The sequence below is a fragment of the Cupressus sempervirens genome, chromosome 9 (genome assembly GCF_028749045.1).
Source record: "Cupressus sempervirens isolate cs-2001-9-10 chromosome 9, ASM2874904v1, whole genome shotgun sequence".
In the NCBI taxonomy this organism is placed as follows: domain Eukaryota; kingdom Viridiplantae; phylum Streptophyta; class Pinopsida; order Cupressales; family Cupressaceae; genus Cupressus; species Cupressus sempervirens.
Genome location: NC_143126.1, coordinates 709,376,133 through 709,397,954, shown reverse-complemented (window position 1 = coordinate 709,397,954; position 21,822 = coordinate 709,376,133). Strand labels below are relative to the sequence as shown.

The following is a 21,822-nucleotide window of genomic DNA, read 5'->3' as shown; positions in this document are numbered from 1 at the left end:
TAGAATCCACATAGGCGCCAAGTGATAATAGGAGTAACAGTTAAGGATGGATAAGATTAAACTTATATTAAGTCTATTTCTGAAATAGCAATATTATTTACACTCAATTGTTATATCATATAGATATCATTTATTATCATTCAAGCATCACAAGATTCACAGTTGGGAAGGCATAAAACAAAAAAAAGAGATCATTGAAGTATGAAGATAGGAACAGGATATAAAATCATAATAAAATCTATGAGCTAGATAATTTTGACATTGAAACACAGGCAGATCTCTGACTGTGCTTAGAAGACAAATTGATACTTCTGATATACACCAACAGATTGATGTGAAGGAAATATACTATAAGATTACCATAGGTGGAAATAAATGAATAAATAGGGGAAAGATGAGAGTAATTTCAGACTTTCCATATTTTGGTAGTCACTCACGTATTAGATAATAAGATTTGTGGGTGATTACTTTTGTCTGGACTTCGTATATCATAAAAATCAAAACTATAGCCAAAGCTCTGAGGCAAAATGGAAAGGGGACTTTACATGCTTGCCATTTCAATGAATGTTTTAGGTTATGAGATTAGTTTGTAGGCTTTTACTTGCTGTCCATTCTTCAAATTTATCTTGTTAACCTTGTGTAATAGCACTGCCAAGCTTTCAAATTGTTTGATTCGTATGATCAGTTCGGTTTCCTCATTTAAACTTTCAAACTGTCGTATACTTTCTATAGGTTTTTGTCTTTTTATTAAGGCGTTTAACATTAGACTAGCAGTTCATAACCATTTTCTTGTTTTTTAATGAACCATAATTTTTCATTTGGTACTGTAAGAATATATTACTTTGCTTTGCAATTTGGATAATATGACTTTTACAAAAGATAGGTTGCCTTTTACAAGAACTGCGTCGAAATTGTTCTCATATTTATTAGACTTCTTAGGAGTATCAACATTTTTTTCTGTACCATACTTCTGTTAAATAGTGTGCTGAAAGAATGATGTTGAATATTGTTTTCCAATATACTATTATTATGTTATGTTTTGGACCTTCATGTACTCTCATTAGTGACATTGTCACCATATGTTCCATTGTAATTATTATGTACTAGTAATATATATTGGATGTTGATTACTGTTGTGTATATTTCTAGGACAAGACACACTATGAGGGAATAATGAAGAATAGAGTGCTTCCAGAGGCTGCAGAAGCAGAAAAAGAACTCAAAGATCTTCAAGACAAACGTGAGGTGGGTTGAAAAATTCACGTGTTTTTATTATTTGCATGTACTGGTTTGAGAACAGTCAGATTGGATTTTTGATGGTTGTGTGAATAAATGATTGGAAGATTCTATTAGTCGGGTTCTTTTTTTTGGTATTGCATATAGATTACCAAAAATCAAAATATTAAACCATTATGGTTTGTATATGACGGAATTAAACCTATCCTATCCTGTTGGACCATGCAGGGTCACAAGATATAATGCAAAAAACTTAAAAAGGAATACTAATCTACTGTGGCTGGCCATGCAAGGTCTGTAATAAGAGATCAGACCGTGCAAGGTCTACACTGTAATAACCCTCAACTGGTTCTGGCTTATCAGACACCAATTTCCTTTGCTAATCATTAATTTTGCATTATGTCAAACACTTGGCAACATTCCCACTCCAACCCACCTCCTTTCCTGATCTATGGTGTATATATGACTCCCTTTGTGTTTGTTCTTTTGATTATAAATAATGACAATAAAAATGGCAATGCTAAATTTTAACAATTCACTAATCAACCAATTCTGAAATCAAAATGCTATTGCAACTTTATTTATTTGAGCACAATAAACATACTATATGAAAATTACATAGCATGGAGCCTATAATAACTCCAGCTTTCATCAGTGCTGGCTGCAAATAATCATATTGGGTTCTTCACATGTATCAGTCCCCAAATTGAGTTCTCAGACCTTGGAGAAATGACCAAAGCTGTTATAGGACAGATCGGCAGCCTCCAAATACTCAACAAGCCTCGAAACCCCAAAATGTCAGTCTCTCAAATGCAGATGCAATCCCCAAACACCAGCACATGACTCCAAAAAAAGATCTCAGGTCTCTGATATCCAGTCGCAGGCCTTCCACTCCAAACACAGGCATTAAATTACTGGTCTCAGGCCTCAAAAAGTCAATGCTGACCTTTCAGGAGTAAATGCAGACATCTAGCTGAATATCACAGCTCTTGTAATGATCAAATCGCTTCCCAAATATGAAACGACAGCCCTTCAAATTCAATTTAAATTCCCACACATGAAATGCAGGTAAGAACTGGACCAATACTCTACTGCAATTGGTGATCACTGCCTTATTTTGCACCACAAACTCGTAGCAATGATCTCAGATATATATAATAAATAACTCCCAACAAACTTTCTACAAATCCGGGTGATTCTACGTTCAGCAAAGATCCTCCACAAACTCCAGAATGACTTCCAGTTAATTGACTTCCCAGACACAGTAAGAAACACTAGGGGAAATCTATAGACAATTCTCAGAACTAATTCACAATACCTCAGCTGTGAATGTTCAAACACTACTCAAATCAAAACCCTTGTACTTCAACAAGGGCAAATAAGAACATCAACTTCAGAAATCCCCGCAAGACAACAAAAAGAAAATAGATAATTTGATGCCTTTCCATCAAAATGAGCTCATATTTATTTCTTCCATTGGCACAAAGTTTTCCAAATGCAACTTCACTTAAGAAGCTTCACCAGCACAACATCATTTAATAACATTATTATAATAAAGTGCTATTATAATAACGAAACATTTAATAAATAATTATTACATATTAACCCCTACAATAAATAGCCCTATTCGATTCGGGTGACAACCAACTACTATCACCACCATTTGCATTGCCAAATATGGCAACTGCTCGAATTAGACTTACCAAAAATAGTAAGTCCACAACTGAGACCCCAAATCACCTTGCCAGCTAATGAGGGTTGTGATAATTGACCGACTCAATCAACTACATGAATTTGCTAAAAATGGGGACATTACAGTTCTCCTTCCTTAAGATTGCTTATCCTAAAGCAATCCCAGATCAAAATGTACACCATAGTTCACTTGGATCCCAAGAGTGAAAATATGTAATATCTTTATCGTATACAACCAGCTCTTGTAGCACCAACGCCCAAATAAATGAGATCAATAACAGAATCATTTGAAAACCAACTATAGGTGATGATGGAGAAAATGACTCATCAGAACTTAACCCATCTAAAGCATCAAGTCTTTCAACTTTAGAGTCGCAATATAATTGACACTCACACCCAACTGCACTGCAGAGATGGTAACAACCAATGTTATGGGACTCGGACTCGCCTCTAACTCGGAAAGTCAACATCCGACTCAGACTTGGACCTGAAAAATTGAAAAATCCATGAAATTCAAAGATTTTAAAGGATTTTAAGATTTTTTCATGCATCTTTTAGTCAATTAACTTCAAATACACAATAATTGAGATAAATAGAAGCTACTCAATACACACACAATTTTGCATAGATCACATAAGTATAAAAGCGAATTTCTGAAGGAAAAAAACTGAATAACACAATATAAAGTAATAAACACAGTGTCAACTGTCTACAATAATCATGAATTATGAAATCCATGGTATCAAAAGTTCAAAACATATATGAAGATAACAACTAGAGTGTAGAACAGTAGAAGACTAACGCTCATAGTAGCCTACGTCCTCCTATGAGTATGCTTAAGATAAGTCATGAAAGACTGTAGAGCCATCTTCTCTCCCTCTGTTTGAGGCTGAACCTCATCCTCATCCCCACCCTCACCCACATAATCCTCATCCTCAGCCTCAGCCTTAGCCTCACCCACATAATCCTCATCCTTAGCCTCAGCCTCAGCCTTAGCCTCACCCACATAATCCTCATCATCAAAACTCGAATCCATCACTCCTAGCCTCAAGGTTCTGCACTCTGTCTCCTTGCGCCTTTAGCCTCCTCGACTACCTCAGCTTCCCGATCCACCTGATCAACCCACTCAATGTCTTCATCATTGAAGATTGGATCAACAATCTCTGTGTTCCACTCTGTATGTGAATCAACATTCTCCAATACAATCGGTGCCCATGATCTGTCTATGGTGAAGGTGAAGGTTGTAGTGAACAAAGACAAGATCATTCAATTTTTGCACTGCCAACCTATTGCGCTTTCACAAGTGTATATGCCCGACTAGACTCCAATTACGTTTGCATCTTGATGCACTAGATAGCTGGCTCAAGAAGCAAATCGCAATTCTCTGTAAATTTGGCATCTTAGTGCCAAACATCTCCCACCATGCATATGAAACAAGAAAATTTTAAATCAATTCAATAACTTTGACTTTATCAAATTAAAATAGTTTTAGAGTTAGAATTAGAATTTAGGATGTAGAATCATAGATTTTTACTAGGCATCAATTCTGTTCTATTTTTGTTGCACAACTCTCGTGCAAATAGATCACTTTAAGCTTTCTTAAATGGCTCAATCTCACGCACTACAATTGTTCCAACTCTTGAATCAGGTGACATTCTCTCTACAACATCATAGAGACCACCCCCCACCTCATCATCAACCTTGAAATGTGGGCTGAATTAGTGTGCTGGATTGTGCCAACGTCTATCAATGACCTCCCATATAGGCTCATACCTATCTCGATTCCCTACAAAAAAAGAGCGAATGACCTCCTTCACCCTATCTATGCCCTCATAAATGTAGCCCATTGAGGATTTCTCTCCATCAACAATTTGTAGAAGAACAACAAGTGGCTTTATGAACTGCAATCATTATGAAAATTGAAAGAGAAACAATCAACTTAATTTTTTTCTTTAAAAATTGAATTATAATTTATAACATAATATCATAAACAAAAAAATTGAAATGAGGACAAAAAGGAAAATTACCTTCACAATATCAGCAATCGGTGTCCAAAAGAAAGCCACATAAAAAATGCAATTAGCTGTATCAGTCCTTGCAGTGGTCTTTGCATATGATGTTGCAGTCCACTCCTTACTTACAGACATGCGTCTCAAACCTTCCTTTGAATCAAGCAAAGATTACAATGTAAGAAAATTGGTTGCAAATCTAGTGACCCCTGGACAAGAAAACTCATTTTTTTTCGGTGTATTTTCTCATGAGGCTGAGGACCCATGTATGATTATATATGAATTTGCATACACTCCTTCCTTGCTCTATAATTGTTTTTATCGAAGGGAGTTTACCAAGATCCTCTAGCATGAGGTCAATGCAATGAGCAGCACAAGGGGTTCAAAATAAGTGAGGGTGTCTCCATAAGAAGCTTTCCTACAGCAACATAATTTGTTGCATTATCTGTAACTCTCTACACCACATTCTCCTCACCCACATCCTTTATCACTTAATCCATTACCTCACAAAGATATTAAGCATTCTTCGTTTTTTGTGAGGCATCATTTGATTTCAAAAAAACCGTGGCACTTGAGGGAACAGAAACAAATTGGTATAATGATCAATGATCAATCATAAATTCATAATTTATAAATTAATCACTTTAGTACAAGTTCTACTTTTAAATTTTTAATGTTTACAATTACCTGATGAGGAGACAAGAAAGTTGAGGAGTGTTCTAATCCTATCAATCCAACAATCAGTCATGATAGTGCAACCCTTTGTCTTCCACACCTCACACTGCTCCTTGATTGCACCTTCTACATAAGCCACCCTTTGGGTCAAAATAGGGCCTCTTAGCTCGTTAGCACTAGGGGTTTTGAACCCCGGACCACGAATAGTAACAACATCAATTGCAATTTGCCAATAAGAGGACCTAAAACAAATAAAATAAAATTTAATGTTATACAAATTAGTATATTATATTATAACTATTACATTTGAAAACAAATTAAAATAAACAAAATAAATATATTATTGTCTCTTGAAACTTGAAAGCAAGAGATGTAAGACATAATTTTAAATTTAAATAAATAAGTACTTTGCTGCATTGAATGAAATGTTGTTGTAGATGAAGAAATCTCCAAGTGCCAATTTTGCATTATCATGCTTCTCCTTGTTCCAACCCATGGTCTCAAGCGATGGTTGTACACCTAGAGCCATGCGTGGAGCAAAGATGGAATCAAGTGTCGATATTTTCTTACGAATGCAAGGCCCAATGGTCACACTCGTAGAAGCAGTAGGTGGAGTAGAGGATAATGGAGAGCGAAAACTAGAAGATCCCTGTTGAGCTAGTTGTGCCATTTCTTTTTATTGCTTCTTTCTTAATTCTTTTTTCTCCATTTTTCCTCTAGAAGAGCTTGTATGTCTTGCATTACATCTTAGGGTACTTCTTTGCATTTTTTTAGCATCACGCCTAGGTATATGTGTTAGGTGATACTTTAATCTATTTATGCCTCCCTTGTTATATACTGCATTGTAATGCCAACATGTAACAAGTCCCTTTTTGTGGCTCAGGATGACATGTTTCTAAGCCCTATCCCTTGCTATTGCAGTCGCATCTGCATCAGGGTTACATGCAGCCCTAATTCCACTTCCACAAGGCTCACCCTGAGGATGTCAATGTGTTTGCTGCTGCAATATGAATATATTATAAATGGGAAAAAGTTAGCATCAAATTATATTTTTAAACTTTAGGGCCTTCTTACTTATCAAGTTTGTCATCGAGATAAATTAGAATAAATCTAAATAGTAGATACTAGAAGTAGAGACTAAAACAAATGTAAAGAGAATGGAAAGTAAAAACTACGAATGTAAAACAATTTACAAAACAACACAAAGAAATGCAACCTTTTGCTTACCTTTCCAAATTTGCATAAACAATAGAAATGCAAGTAAGTTTGTAGAAGCTTTTTTCAAATGCTTCCTTAAGCTCCTCTCAATGCTTAAGTGCAAGCTACAAAGTTGCACAAACAATCAACAATTGATATGGGAGAGCCAATTGGTTTGCTAATTTCTCTCTCAAAACTCCAATACTCTTCTCTTGCTCTTCCCTTACTCTTCTCTTGCTCTTCCCTCTCTATCACAAGCATTAGCAAAGGGTGGAATGACCTTTTTAGGAAAATGGATGTTATACAAACCAAAAAAAGGCAACTTAACTCTTTGTTATAATTTTTTTTTCACCTTTTGGCCTCAGCCGCCGGTGAGAGTCCTAAGCTCGAGTCCACGTGAACTTTGCTAGGCTTCGGCCAAGTTCGAGTCTAGAGGCCATTTGCCTCGGAAAGTTGGACGTTGCCTCGGACTTGCAGAGTCCTATAACACTGGTAACAACCATAGATAACTAAGACACTACCTCCAACTCCAACCTCTACTAGACTGCCCTAGGTGTGTCCTTACTGCAAGAGATATACCTTGCAACTGCTGATCCCATTTGTAAAAGATGGTGTTAACCCATCCCATAATGGATGGTACAAAATTGGAGCCAACCCACACCTGCGTGAAATTAAATCCTTTACCTGTGAGTCAAAAGAGAAGTGATGAGCACTCCTCATAGTGTAATGCTGGTAAAAATTCCCAATGTTTGATAGTGACTCATCAGTATCAAACTAGGAATCAGGAGATGACTTCAATCTTTGAGTCTGAACCCTAATTTTTAAACCTAATGTTAAACCATTCATCTATGGAGTTCCTTGTAGGAATTTTATTGTACTCCACATTTTAAACCTATTTTCTTTGTTATTCATGGCAACTACCGTATCAAGACTTGGACAAATGAAAATCTTTCTAGAGCTACTTAGAGAGCACTTATGTTTTCCTTTGATTGTGAGTGCCTTTTCATTGATTTCTCTATCCTTGATGGTTACAAATTTTGTAGAGTGATATTCTATCTCCTGTAGGGTATAAGACCCAATATTTGGGCACCCTATAATTACATGCTTCACAAAATATTACTTCGAAATTTTTACGGCAGCTTCTTGGCAAGCCCCCTTTTTATTGTTGATGTTTTATAGCTTTACTTGAATAAATCACATCAATATATATATATATATATATATATATATATATATATATATATATATATATATATATATATATATATATATATAATGATTAGAGTACAATTAGGATAATGAACAAACATGTCCCATGAAGGGATATGTCTATTCTCCTACTCTTTTATAAATATAAGGAGAGGCTGCAATTGGAAAACACATACCACAATATGGCAATGCGATTACATTTGTAACATTGATCTCTGAAATTCAATATGGTATCAGATCTAGGTTTTAAATGTAAGAAAGAAATCATGGACTTGACATAACAACAATTGCATCTGTCAAAATAAATTGTGTGGGGATTGAGAGCAGGTTTTATAGGTAGGTTCTACAGTCTTTTTGTACGAGACTCTGTATTTGAATATGGACACAGTGAATAGATTCACCTTGCTAGTCCCCTCATTGTGTGTGTCAAATTGGATGCACAAAATAAGATATGGATGCCTAGTACATGTATGCACAATTGTGGAAGCACAAACATGGGATAGGAAAATTGAACAAAATTCCTCAAATAAAGTCTATTAGGATGTTGTGACTGGATTCCATATCTTTGATTTGTTAAAAGGTTTAGCAACCTGAAGTCAATGTGCTTAGCAGGTGTGAAGCCACTGTGTACAACTGTCACTAGCCCCCTCTTTGCCCATGTGAACATGGGAGCTCAAATGGATAACCTTGAGAAGACATTGATAAGGCTCAGTGACTGCTATTTTCTAGTGCATCAAGGATTTGTGGTCTCCATCAAATGCTATAATCGTAGATCTGTGGAGATAGATCCCATGAAAGGTTTTTTGAAACTTTTAAAGCAAATATGATTGGAATAACCACAGGGAAAGCTAGTTAGAGTTTGGAACATTGTATAGATATTATTTAAAGTCATGAATATCAAAGGCAACCATTTTAAGTGGCATCCTTGTGGCACGTTAAAGGGAAGACACGAAGGAGACGATAACATATTTTGTGTCATTACATTTGCAACATCGATTTGCGATATCTAAGTCTTTAAGGCCATATCATCAAATATGGTGCCACATCACATGCTTTTTGCCAAGGTGTGCCAAACATCCAAAAAAAGGTAAGCCGATATTTGTGCACTAACTCATGTTTTATTGGTGCCCTAATGTGTCATCACTTGATTTGTTGCTTTTTAGAACTAATAGCTACATTTTTCATTCAATAATGGGTAGTCATTATTAACAATAACAATTTAAGGTCACAACTATTGGTAGAAGATTTTAAAAAATGTTGGGCATTAAATTAACAAATGCTATCATAATTATTGGAATGCACTCAACAATTGGGTCCTTTCCCCGATCAATAAGTACATGCAAAACTCCGAGTCATCTTCAACATCTAGAGATGGGAGGCAAAGGTCAAGAGCCACACCAATCCTTCTATCTATGCCCAAGGCTTGGCTTCATTATAGGTCTTAAGTGGTTTTTTAATTTGTTAAATTATATTGTCATCTTGCCAGCATAGTTTGAAGCCTTATCAAAGTTTAGCTCCCAACTTGAGAACTTGGCAGTGCCAATTAATATGATTTATACCTTTCCTTAATTTAAATCTGATGAAGTTTACTGGCTGCATAAACACAACACACAACTAAGAAATAAACAGTAATTTACATATTGTAGCCAAATGGGATCAAATCATTACAAAGAAAATAAACTTTCTAAAAAAACCTTACAATTTGGAGCCATAATCTGTATTGAGGGAGAACTTGTAAGCTTTGTTTTGTCTCTTTGATTAGCTTCAATACTCGTCTTAGAATGTTCTACAAAGTATAACTTGGGCCCTCCTTGCTTGAGACCGATTGGGCTTTGGTTGAGCACGTTCTGACACTCTTTCTTTGATGCGTCATCTTTTGCTAGTAGACGATTTTGCATGGTACTGACACTCTTTCTTCGATGCATCATCTGTTGCTGGCAAACGACTCCGTATAGTATTGTCGAGGTTGAGTTTGGAGTCCATCCTTTTAGGCTTGGCATTGTTTTTGATCTATTTTTGTTCGTGCATAGTGTACGATGCTTCTGAATGGTCATAGCTGTATATTAATACAAAATAAGAGTAGGGGATGTTAAATATATTAGCTTCGTGAAAATTGAATTTAAAACATCTTGCTAATAAATCAAATTATGTATAATTTTATAATGCAGGCACCTGCATAATACAGCTTCTGAATGGTCATAGCTCTGGTTCCAACAATGCACTGCTGTCTCTAAGAAATCATCAGCTTTTGGATAGTTTTGGATATTGATTCAACTTACTATAATACAGGAATTTTATTTAAGTTTTGCGTAGGTTTTATTAGAGGATTTTGATTGTGAGGGCATTTGGTTTGAACTTTTGGACAAGAGAGTAGCTAAAGCAGGAAAAAATAATGAAAAAATGATGAATGACAGTGAGGAACAAATCATATGCATTTTATGTTGGAAACTTATTCCCATGGCTATATTTTGAGTTGTAAGTTGATTATCCATAGGAAAGGTTGTTAATGTTTGTTGGGCATGTTTTTCACATGTGATTGATCTGTTTTTGGAACATGCTTAAATGTTTTCTTTGGTTTTCAGTTTAGAAATTTATGATAGAGATGTTGTGACCACAGTTAATACTAAATAGTCTCACAAAGTGTTTATTTTGTCATGTAAATATATTTTTCCGTAGTCAAATTTGTAAGCATGTAACATATTTGTTTTGAATACGATGTGCCCCAGCTTTGGTTTTGTATGCTTTTTCCATAAAAATCTCTTAACAATTTCAGTAGTGATTTTTCTTTAACATGCTACTTTTTTTCTCATTTCATACCTGTTAGCATCTTATTTATATTTTAATTTCAATGTCTGTAGGAGAATCACAAAAAAGCTTCTGTAATTTGTCCTGAAGCAGAGGTTGAAGCTTTGGGTGGTTGTCATGACGACACTCCAGAAAAGCTTAGCGCCCAGTTAAAGAGGCTCAGCCAAAGGCTTACTACTGAAAACCAAAGGTAAATTTAAGTGATTAGTTTCTCATTTAGTAATGAATTATTTAATTATATATTGTTGTCTAACTTCAAGCTTGATATTTTTTGCCACTCCTGTATGGTTTACCTTATTTATCAAAACCATTAAATTTCCTCAATCCGTATCAATGTTACAATAGCTTCTGGAAATTGATTGTGTAAAAGATTTTTATCATCAATGTTTTGGATCACACTATGCGATCCATCATCAGGATGCCAGAGAACACTAAGAGCAAAAAAATGGCAGAATTGCAGACCTCTCTTCCTTTCTTTCTTTTTTTATGGCTTTTTTTTTTTGATGGAGGGTTCAGACCTGCAAGCCAACCCAGTGAGGCACAAAGCTTGCGAGCTACCAATCAGTGAAGGCCACCACGAAGACGATTTAGGAACCCGATTTTTATGGCTTTGAGGTCTGCAACTCTGCAATTTTTTTTTGCTCTTAGTGTTCTTTGGCATCCTGATCATGGATAATGTAGTGCGGTCTGAACCATTGATGATAAAAAACTTTCACACAATCAAATTCCAGAAGTTTGGTAACATTAACTTATTTATGTTAATATACTTTTTTCAGCATATGTTTATATATGTTTTGCTATTTTTCTACTTTGAAAGAAATGAAATGCCATTTTGTGCAGGCACCCTGAATCAATTGATGACTTGAGAATGAAGTATGCAAAGCATGAGCGGAAAATTAAAAAGAAACGGCAGACTTTTGATTTTTTCCGAAATAAATTGAATGTGAGTATGTTATATCCTCTTGGATAAATACAAATTATTTAAGTTGCCCATTTAAGTTTAGAAAAATATATGCATTAAGTTTTATATAAATAGCTGTATATTAATACAAAATAAGAGTTGGGGATGTTAAATATATTAGCTTCGTGAAAATTGAATTTAAAACATCTTGCTAATAAATCAAATTATGTATAATTTTATTCATTGTCATATATATATATATATATATATTATATTACAATTAAGGAGCATTTAATCTTTGGCTTAAATACCTTATATATCTTCATTTATCCCATTTATGTCATCGGCATTTCATACTACTTAAGTCTGTTGGCAACAACAGTATAAAATGAGTATTACATCCTTAACAAACCGACGGGATGGTCAGTGTTTTAATTACCAATGGGACATGCCTTTTGGCATTGCCCCTTGCTATGATATATAAGTGTTTTGAGTAAGACCGAGATCAATAACCAAGGCAATCATTGGTCCTCTCATAACACTCCATTAATATTTATTTAATTTCACTTTCAAGTGTATTATCATTACATATAACATTATCTTATATTAATAAATTGAAATTTCAATTATTAATATATAGATATTATATAAAATATTTAAAGATCCACTTCATTACTCGAAGTCTTGAAATCTGTTATTTTGAAATTGAGATTTACACCAAGAAGAATAATATCCATTATAACTTCACAAGGTATCAGAGCCAAATTGGTAGAGAAATCTCAAATTTCAGTTAAGGAAGACATCATGACAAACAATGTCAGAGTGGAAGATAGACTTGAAGGTGCATCAAATTAATTTTCTTGGAAAACTCGTATCATTAGGATCCTTGAAGAACTGGAATTAGAAACATTCATTGAAGAAGATACTCCAATACCTCAAAATGAATCAGAACGACTCACTTGGAAAAGGTGAAATAATAAAGCAAGGAATTTTTTTTTGACTCAATAAAAGATCGCATTCTTCCTTCTATATCAGATATCAAAAATGCATTTGAAGTATTTAACACCATAAAAAATACATTTGAGATAAATAATTCAAGTAGATTGATCACCTTAAAAACTCAACTACTAAATACTAAAATGGATAAAGGAGATTCTGTCCAATCTTATTTCGAGAAATTTTTGGAAACAAAGAAACAATTGTCACCCATTAGGAACAAAATTAAAGATCAAGAGCTTTCATTAATAGCTCTTAGAGGACTTTCAACATCCTGGGATACTTTCATTCAAGTGGTAAGTAGACCTTCAATTCCAAAATTTGACCAGCTAAAGATTGAATGCATTTCATAAGAGTCAAGGTTGATCTCCAGAGGAATAAATTCAAATCAAGAAGGAGAAAATCAAGCTCTTCACACTGTCTCAAATAAAAGGAAGGGGAAATTCAATAGAAGGAGATTTAATAATAAGAAAAGGAATTTTAAGAATAATGATTATTCCAAAGTCAAGTGTTATAAGTGTGAAAAGATAGGACATACCTTTAGGAATTGCCCAAAGAGAGAAAATTCTAGCCTCTTTAGTAGAGACAAAAGAAGATGAAAATCAACTATACTATTCTGCACTTTCAAGTGAAGTAAATTCAAATAAGGAAGCATGGATCATAGACAGTGGTGCATCTTGGCATATCTCTGGATTCAGAGATATGTTTGATACATTTGGAACATATATTATTGAAGGAGTCACAATCAGAGATGACTTCACCTATCTCGTCAAAGGAATTGGGACATGTTCCATCAAATTAAAAGAGGAGCTACACTAAATCTAAAAGATGTCTTATATGTACCTGGCATAAAGAGAAATGTAGTTTCAATTTCAAGTCTAACCGAGGATGGATATCAAGTCACCTTCAACAAAGACAAAGTGTTATACTGGTCCAATAATTACCATAGGGTTCAGAGTTGGAACATTATATAGATTGAGCAATATTCAAAAGCAAGCCCTTAGTCTTGAAACATAAAATGTTAATGAATTATGGCATAGAGGACTTGGGCATATTGGGTTCAACTCTCTTTCAAATTTAGAAAAGATCACTTTGGGAACCCCTAAACTAGACTCAACCCATCTAGGAACTTGCAAAGGGTGTGCCCTAGGGAAAATCATAAAAAAGCCTTTTCCTACTAGTGAACACAAGTCCAAGTCAGTATTGGAACTAGTTCACTCAAACTTATGTGGACCGATGCCCACACCATCTCTAGGGGGATTCCTTTACTATATTTCTTTCATTGATGATTATTCTGGGAAGACTTGGATCTATTTCTTGAAAGTTAAAGAGTCTAATGAAATACTATCTAAATTCAAAACCTTCAGAGCCTTAGTGGAAAATCAGACCGGTAAAAGAATCAAAACATTAAGATCTGACAATGGAGGTGAATATACATTTGAAATCTTTAAAAGTTTTTGTAATTCTGTTGGGATTAAGAGGGAGTATACAATACATTATAATCCTCAACAAAATGGAGTTGCAGGAAGGAAAAATAGAACAATCATTGAAGCCACAAAAGCTATGTTAGATGATCAAAATATGCACGGTTCATTTTGGGCAGAAGCCTCTAAAATTGCAGTATACATTCAAAACAGATGTCCACATTTGATCCTAAAAAATACCACACTAAAAGAAGTTTTCTCAGGGACTAAACCTGACTTAAGTCATCTTCAAATATTTGGATGTCCAGTCTACATTCACATACCCAAAGAAAAAAGGACAAAACTCGAACCTTCTGGAAAGAGAGGTATATTTATAGGATACAGTGAAAATTCCAAAGGCTATAGAATCTACATCCCTTGACAAAGATCACTTGAAATTAGTAGAGGTGTAATTTTTGAAGAACGCTCTTTACTAAAACTCTCAACTGCTATAGAAGATGAACCAAACTCAGATGTTGAAGAATCTAGACAAGCTGAGACTTAGAGGGAGAACATATCTGAAGGAAGAGAATCAGATATAGCAAATGAGGAAATTACTAATGAGAAGAAAAGGCCATTGTGGGCAAAAAAGATGATTGAAGAAAACAATGTAGAACCAGATGAGATCTCCAAAGAAAATAAGAGAACTCGAAATCAATCATGTTACATTGCCTTGATAACTGAGCTAAATAAATCGGAACCATCAACAACTTAAGAAGCTCTAAGTTCACAAGAGTGGAAAGATGCTATGGTGGAAGAATACAATTCCATACTTCAAAATGGTGTTTGGGATATTGTACCTAGACCTAAAGACAAATCAATTATATCTTCAAAATGGTTATACAAAATCAAATACGTTGCAAATGGAAGTATTGAGAAACACAAAACTAGATTTGTTGCTTAAGGTTTTTCTCAAAATGTTGGCATTGACTATGAAGAAACATTTGCACCAGTAGCTCGTTACACGTCTGTAAGAACAATCATTGCCATTGCAACATCCAGAGGATGGAAGATTCATCAGATGGATGTGAAAACTGCATTCCTGAATGGGATCATTAATGAAGAAGTATACATAGAACAACTTGAGGATTCACTGTAAAGGATAAAAGGTTGTATGTGTGTAAACTCAAAAAAGTATTCTATGGTCTTAAACAAGCCCCTCAGGCTTGGTATGAAAGGATAGACAACTATCTATCCAAACTTGGATACTCAAAGAATGAAGCTGATTCAAACATATACTTCAAAACCTCAAAAGATGAGATGTTAACACTGGTCTTATATGTTAATGACTTGCTAATAACTGGAGATAATCATTTGATTAAAAAATGCAAGCAAGACCTCATAGCTGAATTTGAGATGAAAGATCTAGGGTTACTACACTATTTTTTTGGGACTAGAAGTTATTCAAAAAAAAGGACCATATCTTCTTACATCAAGGGAAGTACACTCAAGATATTCTGACTAAGTTCAAAATGATGGATAGTAAACCTTTATCCACTCCGATGGAAACAAACTTGCACAAATTAAAAGAAGAAGCTATAAACTCTGAAGACATCGATCCTACTCACTTTAGATAGATTATTGGATCGCTTTTGTATCTTGTGAATACCAGACCAGACATATGCTACGCTACCAATGTCCTAAGCCATTTCATGTGTAAACCTAAGAAGATTCACTTAATGACTCCAAAACATGTCTTGAGATACTTACGAGGAACTATTGGTTTTGGTTTAAAATATAAAAATGTTGAGATATATCTTGAAGGATATATTGACTCAGATTGGGCAGGTTGCTCCACAAATCGGAAAAGTACTCCAGGTTGTTGCTTTGGTCTTGGGTCAGCAATGATATCTTGGTTCAGTAGAAAACAACCACTTGTTGCCTTAAGTTCTACTGAAGCTGAGTATGTAGCTGCTCCCATGGGTGTACGTGAAGCAGTTTGGCTCAGAAAACTATTATCCGGGTTGTTTGGAAAACCCCTAAAACCTACAGTGATTCATTGTGATAATCAAAAGTTGTATCAAACTTTTTGCAAATCCAATTTTTCACAACCGATCAAAACATATCGAGACCCCTTATCACTATATAAGAGATATGGTTGGCAGAGATGTTATTAAATTAAGTTACATTAGTACAAATGAGCAGAATGTTGATATTTTTACCAAACCTCTTGCAAAGTTGAAAATTGTGTACTTCAAAGGAGAACTTGGTATGACATTGTTGTAAATGCATTTATTAATTAATATAAAAGTTTTGCTTGCAAGCTTGTGTTGTGAAAAGTGATGACTTTTCTTGTGAAAGGTGATGACCTTTCTTGTTTTCTGATCCTATTTAAAGTGACGACTTTATTATAGTTGATTTGTTTTCAAATAGAAATGTTTGAAGTTAGAGTTATCCTTGTTCTTCGGGCCGGATTATGCCGAACACATTGATAACCTTCATGGTTCTTTGGGCTGGATTTTGCCGGACACCATGAAAATTCATTGTGTTTTGTTTTTTGGATTACACTTTGCCAAACTCTATGAAAACTCCTTAATTCAGAAGATGTTTTTAAATTACTTTCAATTTTCCCTCTTGCTAAAGAGGGAGTGTTAAATCTATTAGCTTCGTGAAAATTGAATTTAATGCATCTTGCTAATAAATCAAATTATGTATAATTTTATTCATTGTCATATACATACATACATATATATATAAATAATATTATATATATACATATATAATATTATATTACAATTAAGGAGCATTTAATCTTTGGCTTAAATACCTTATATATCTTCATTTATCCCATTTATGTCATCGGCATTTCATACAAGTCTGTCGGCAACAACAGTATAAAATGAGTATTACATCCTTAACAAACCGACGGGATGGTCAGTGTTTTAATTACTGATGGGAAATGCCTTTTGGCATTGCCCCTTGCTATGATATATAAGTGTTTTGAGTAAGACCGAGATCAATAACCAAGGCAATCATCAGTCCTCTCATAACACTTCATTAATATTTATTTAATTTCACTTTCAGGTGTATTATCATTACATATAACATTATCTTATATTAATAAATTTCAATTTCAATTATTAATATATAGATATTATATAAAATATTTAAAGATCCACCTCATTACTTGAAGTCTTGAAATCTATTATTTTGAAATTGAGATTTACACCAAGAAGAAGAATATCCATTAAAACTTTACAAGGGATGGGGGTTGAATAAAAATACACATGTTGGCTGTCCTGGAGGATCTGATAATTTAGATTTGAATGATGAGGTGTCGGGGGCTAGCTGGATACACAGCTATGTGCTGCGGAGTTTATGGTAACTTTGATATATAAGGAGGCCTTTTGATTTGTGTTAATTTAAGATAATCTCTTGGGCTTTTTCAAGGGAGACTTTTTGACTTCTGCTTGATACCAGATTTTACCAATGGCTGAAATTTTACTAGAATCAGATTATACGACTTTTAATACTTATTCTGTCTTGGTGGTTTCTTTGATGACTGCATACTGGTAGTCCCTCTATTTTATTCTAATTATGCTACTTCGAACCATTTTTCCATCATTGCTTTCTTATGTAATATCAAGTTGAAAAATAGAAGATTCAGTTCTCTGCAAGTGTTGGGTATTGTAAATAATTTAGAAACAAACCATACTGATGCTAAATGAAAACAATTTTTTGTTTCGTTTTTAATAGAGCAATGCTGGCCTGAAAGCTTGTGAAGATGACCACCTCTATTGTATTTGGACCAAAGATGGTATCATAGAAGCTTGATGATGTGTTGAATTTAGTTCAGAAGTCCGCAATGCATTCATTGTACAAATCATTATGGAATGATTAAAATAAGGCACATTTATGTTCATGGCATTGAAGGCTACTTGGAATGTTCAAGGAATTCTACTTAAGGAAGGCATAAAACGACTACTTATAACCTGTTACACACTGTAAGGTTGGGGTCATATAATTCTCCTTTTACAAAACCAATGCAAGGGTACCATCTACCAATTATTCTGAAATTTTTTCTTTGACTTGCCAGTGCCAAGACCTTACTTCCTGGGAAAAATATCTAATAAATGTATATATATTTGCAGCCTTGGCAGAAAATTTGGTGGAAATTCCAATTTTGAAATAACTCATTACATTCTTCTCCAAATGACCTACAATCTAGATTTTAGTAGGAGAGAAACATGCCTGATAAACCCTTTAGAGGTTATAAAATATTGTTGATTTGCACCCTTGGAAGAAAACTTGATGGAAACTCCAATGCAACCCTAATCAAGCAATAAGTTGTCGATTTTTTCTCCAACTGCCTTCAAATTTATATTGATACCCCTGAAAAATTAAGGATAAATTCAGAAAAATCAGAGAGTGCTTGTCCTAAAATGGCATCCAACATTGAATAAATTGCCTGGTCTGCATGGTGCGAAGATCATACTTTGATACAATTTGTAATGAAACAACTTGAACAATTATGGAATACAATAGGAAATATGTTGGAAATGCTTGATAATAATATGCCACTTGGAATCGTAGTTTCCTAACACATTTTGAGTGGGATACCTCCAATTTCATAAGGACAAAATTTAATATGATGATAATAACAAGCCACTAACTCCCTTATATACCTAATTATGCCTTGGTTGAGGCCAACTGGTGATGTAATAGGATTGATTCCACTAGTCCTTGCCTTCACTAAGGACCTCCTAGGCTTCACTTCTAGCCTATTAGGGTTTCCTTTTGTTATCCTATTAGAGGATTGCTACTTTGTCCCCTATACCTTCTATCCAATTACACCAATGTATTTTCTACTTGCACTCTGCAATGAGTCACTTAAACAAGCCTTCCATACTCCCATTTTCACCAAACTTGATCTTCTCACCTTCTACTAGGAGTGAGGGATTCATACTAAAGGTTTTGGACCTCAGCTATACCTTTGGTCTCAAAAGCCACGATCTTCCTTATCGATTTCACCAATGTAGACCAAACTGGCCTAGAGAAGTCCTAATAGAATTAGGCCTCCAAAGTCAGTTTTAGGGTTACCATCCCAAATTTTGCTTAACAAGGTGGCAAATCAATCTTAGTTATGGATACCCTTTTGGAAATACTAAGAGATTTTGTGGGTCTTAGAATCCCAACCTGTCTATACACTCCCTTGCTGTTTTTTGGGCCTAAAAACAAGGGTTTTAGGCCTTCTTGTCAGCATTCATTAGGGTCTATTAAAAACCTTAGCAAGATTGATCATGGAAGTTTGTCCTTTCACATGGGGCTTCCTCACACATCCCTCCTCCTTCTACAACTCACAGATTGAACCATATGATGAATTCAATCTACTCATATCCACTTGTTAACTCTGTGACCACCCAGCCATCCATCAAAGGCTCGCCTAGGGCATCACATTAAAAATAGTTGCCATGCTTTTCTAGGCCTCTCCATTGCTATGTACACTGTACAAGGGCTCCACTTCCATGTCCCCAAAAACCATGATGATTCCACGGTGAGGATTCATGGAGGAGCCATTTTCCCAAAAAACTGCCAATGCAAGAACAACAAATAGTCTATGTGCAAATGATTTCCTAATTATACAAAAATGAAATCTAAACAACTTGTAATCTAAAATAAAAAGTACTGTAACAACATGAAGAATAAGGATCCAACACAAAAATGAGTCTTTCAATCCATTAGTCCGTACATGTAGCCAAGAAACTCTAAAATTGTCAAAAACTAGACTATATTTCATGGACAATCTTTCTGATTACAACTTCCAACCTTTGGGATGGGTTTACTTTGCGGTTTTATAAGTTCCTCAAGAGGTTGTAGACAGTTAGAATAACCATCAACCTCTTTCTTGCGTTATGCAACTTTCCTGTCAAAAACTTGTCAAGCAACTTTTCAAAATTGTTTTCAACCTCGACAACTTTTTGCATTTTTGAGCAACTTTGACTTCCTTCACTTGGGAACTTCCAAACCTGTCCATTATGATCTATTAATGATGTCTAGGCATGATTTAGCCTTTAGGACATCAATTTGCGTGATTTTTGCCATTTTGGCCTATTTGAAAACTTTTGCACAATTGAAATCTTTTGCCAAATGACTTTGGTATAGCCTCCAATCCATGCACAGGGATGTAAAAACATCAAGATGACAAGATAGGTCAAAACCATACCTTTTACAGTTGCTAGGGTATAAGATCCATAACCCTAGGTTAGCTCGCTAACACCGAAACAAAAGCAACCTAAAGCAAGAAAACTCAAACCAATTAGAGTGGGTTGAACCTAGTCAAATTCACGTAGGAACAAACCCAACCATGACCTTCAAAGGTCCAAACACACCCGATTGACTTGGCTAGGGTCAGCACAAGCCAAAAGAAAGTCAAGACTAGGAGTTAACGTAGGTGCTCCTGCACCAACTAGGTACTTAACTATAATACTTAGAATTACTTAAATGTTGTATATGATTAAAATAAATGATGTTGCTTATCCGAGAGGTAAGGTAGCTACAAGTCGACTACTCATAAGTTATAACATAATGCATATAGTTAGGGGTATAGTAGAGTTAACTTTCTTTTGTTCGATGCTTTTTTTACATCACAATCAAGATTTTTCCATGTTCACCGTGCTTATATAAATTGATTATGATTGCTAACCTGGATGAATGAACAAGTCATAGAACAAATGCTTAGATATTGATAGGTTGGTGTATCAGCAAACTAGAGTGCATGACAGTAGTGGAAGTATGATGGACGAGACTTGCACAATGTCCGAAAAAAAATATTAGAAACAAATTATTTTTTAGACCAATGTAACAATTTATTTTTTAAACCAATGTAAGTTGCACTAAAAATATAATATAAAGTAATCCAAAAAATAGGTGACATAATTAATTGAAGTTGCCATCTTTCTTTAACTTATTTTGTTATATTTTAGTTTCTGGTTTTGTGGTTCCTTGGGGCTTTCATTTAATATATTTTACACATTGACAATGAAATTTGTTAGTTGACTTTTATGTCAACTTTCAATTAAGCTTTAGTGTTAGTAAGCTTTTATAATGTAGATGATGGATGTCTTACCAATTTTAATCATATGAATATTTGAAATTTCCGATATTTTGAAATTTACCTTTGTTTTTAATGAGCCATCCTTTGTACTCCAAAACAATGGCTACCCAAAAAGCAAATTCTAGAAATTTGCCTCTCTCACTTTTTGTCATTGCCTTGAAAGTATAAGCTAGGCATAAGAAAAACATGGATGTTTACTAAATGAGGGAGTTATATTGTTTTAATACAAGGCAAAATTTATACATTACAATTGAGGATTTTCATTCAATTTACCTTGTATAGAAGAAGTCACATAGGAATGTCTTTTTGGTTATTATGTATACATTTTAAAGTTTGCACCTTACAGTGGTTTTAAACTGCTTTATTGTTCAATTTTATTCAGATCCTAGAGTTATTTTTATCCTCTTGTATTTTTGTAATGAATTGATTGTACCCTCTTGTAGTATATCTACTGACTTAAGTCATTTGGAGAGATTAGTATAATTTTTGTGCTTTATATTATTTTTAAATCCCTATTTAGGAATTTTCTATTTTGTATTTTATAGGTTTTTCAATAAGTACATATTAGACATGCTTGTAGATGTG

At 34.5% G+C, this 21,822-nt stretch overlaps 1 protein-coding gene across 3 annotated transcripts in view; it reads left to right on the top strand.

Annotated features, from left to right (window-relative positions):
• LOC149540691 (structural maintenance of chromosomes protein 6B-like) overlaps window positions 1-21,822 on the top strand; it is a 142,480-nt gene that overhangs the window by 85,742 nt on the left and 34,916 nt on the right. For all 3 annotated transcript variants that reach the window (XM_089801789.1, XM_089801791.1, XM_089801790.1), the window contains 3 exons: window positions 1,150-1,245; window positions 10,877-11,013; window positions 11,664-11,766. In XM_089801789.1, coding sequence (XP_089657915.1) covers window positions 1,150-1,245; window positions 10,877-11,013; window positions 11,664-11,766 — 336 coding nt within the window. The remainder of the gene's footprint in view (window positions 1-1,149; window positions 1,246-10,876; window positions 11,014-11,663; window positions 11,767-21,822) is intronic.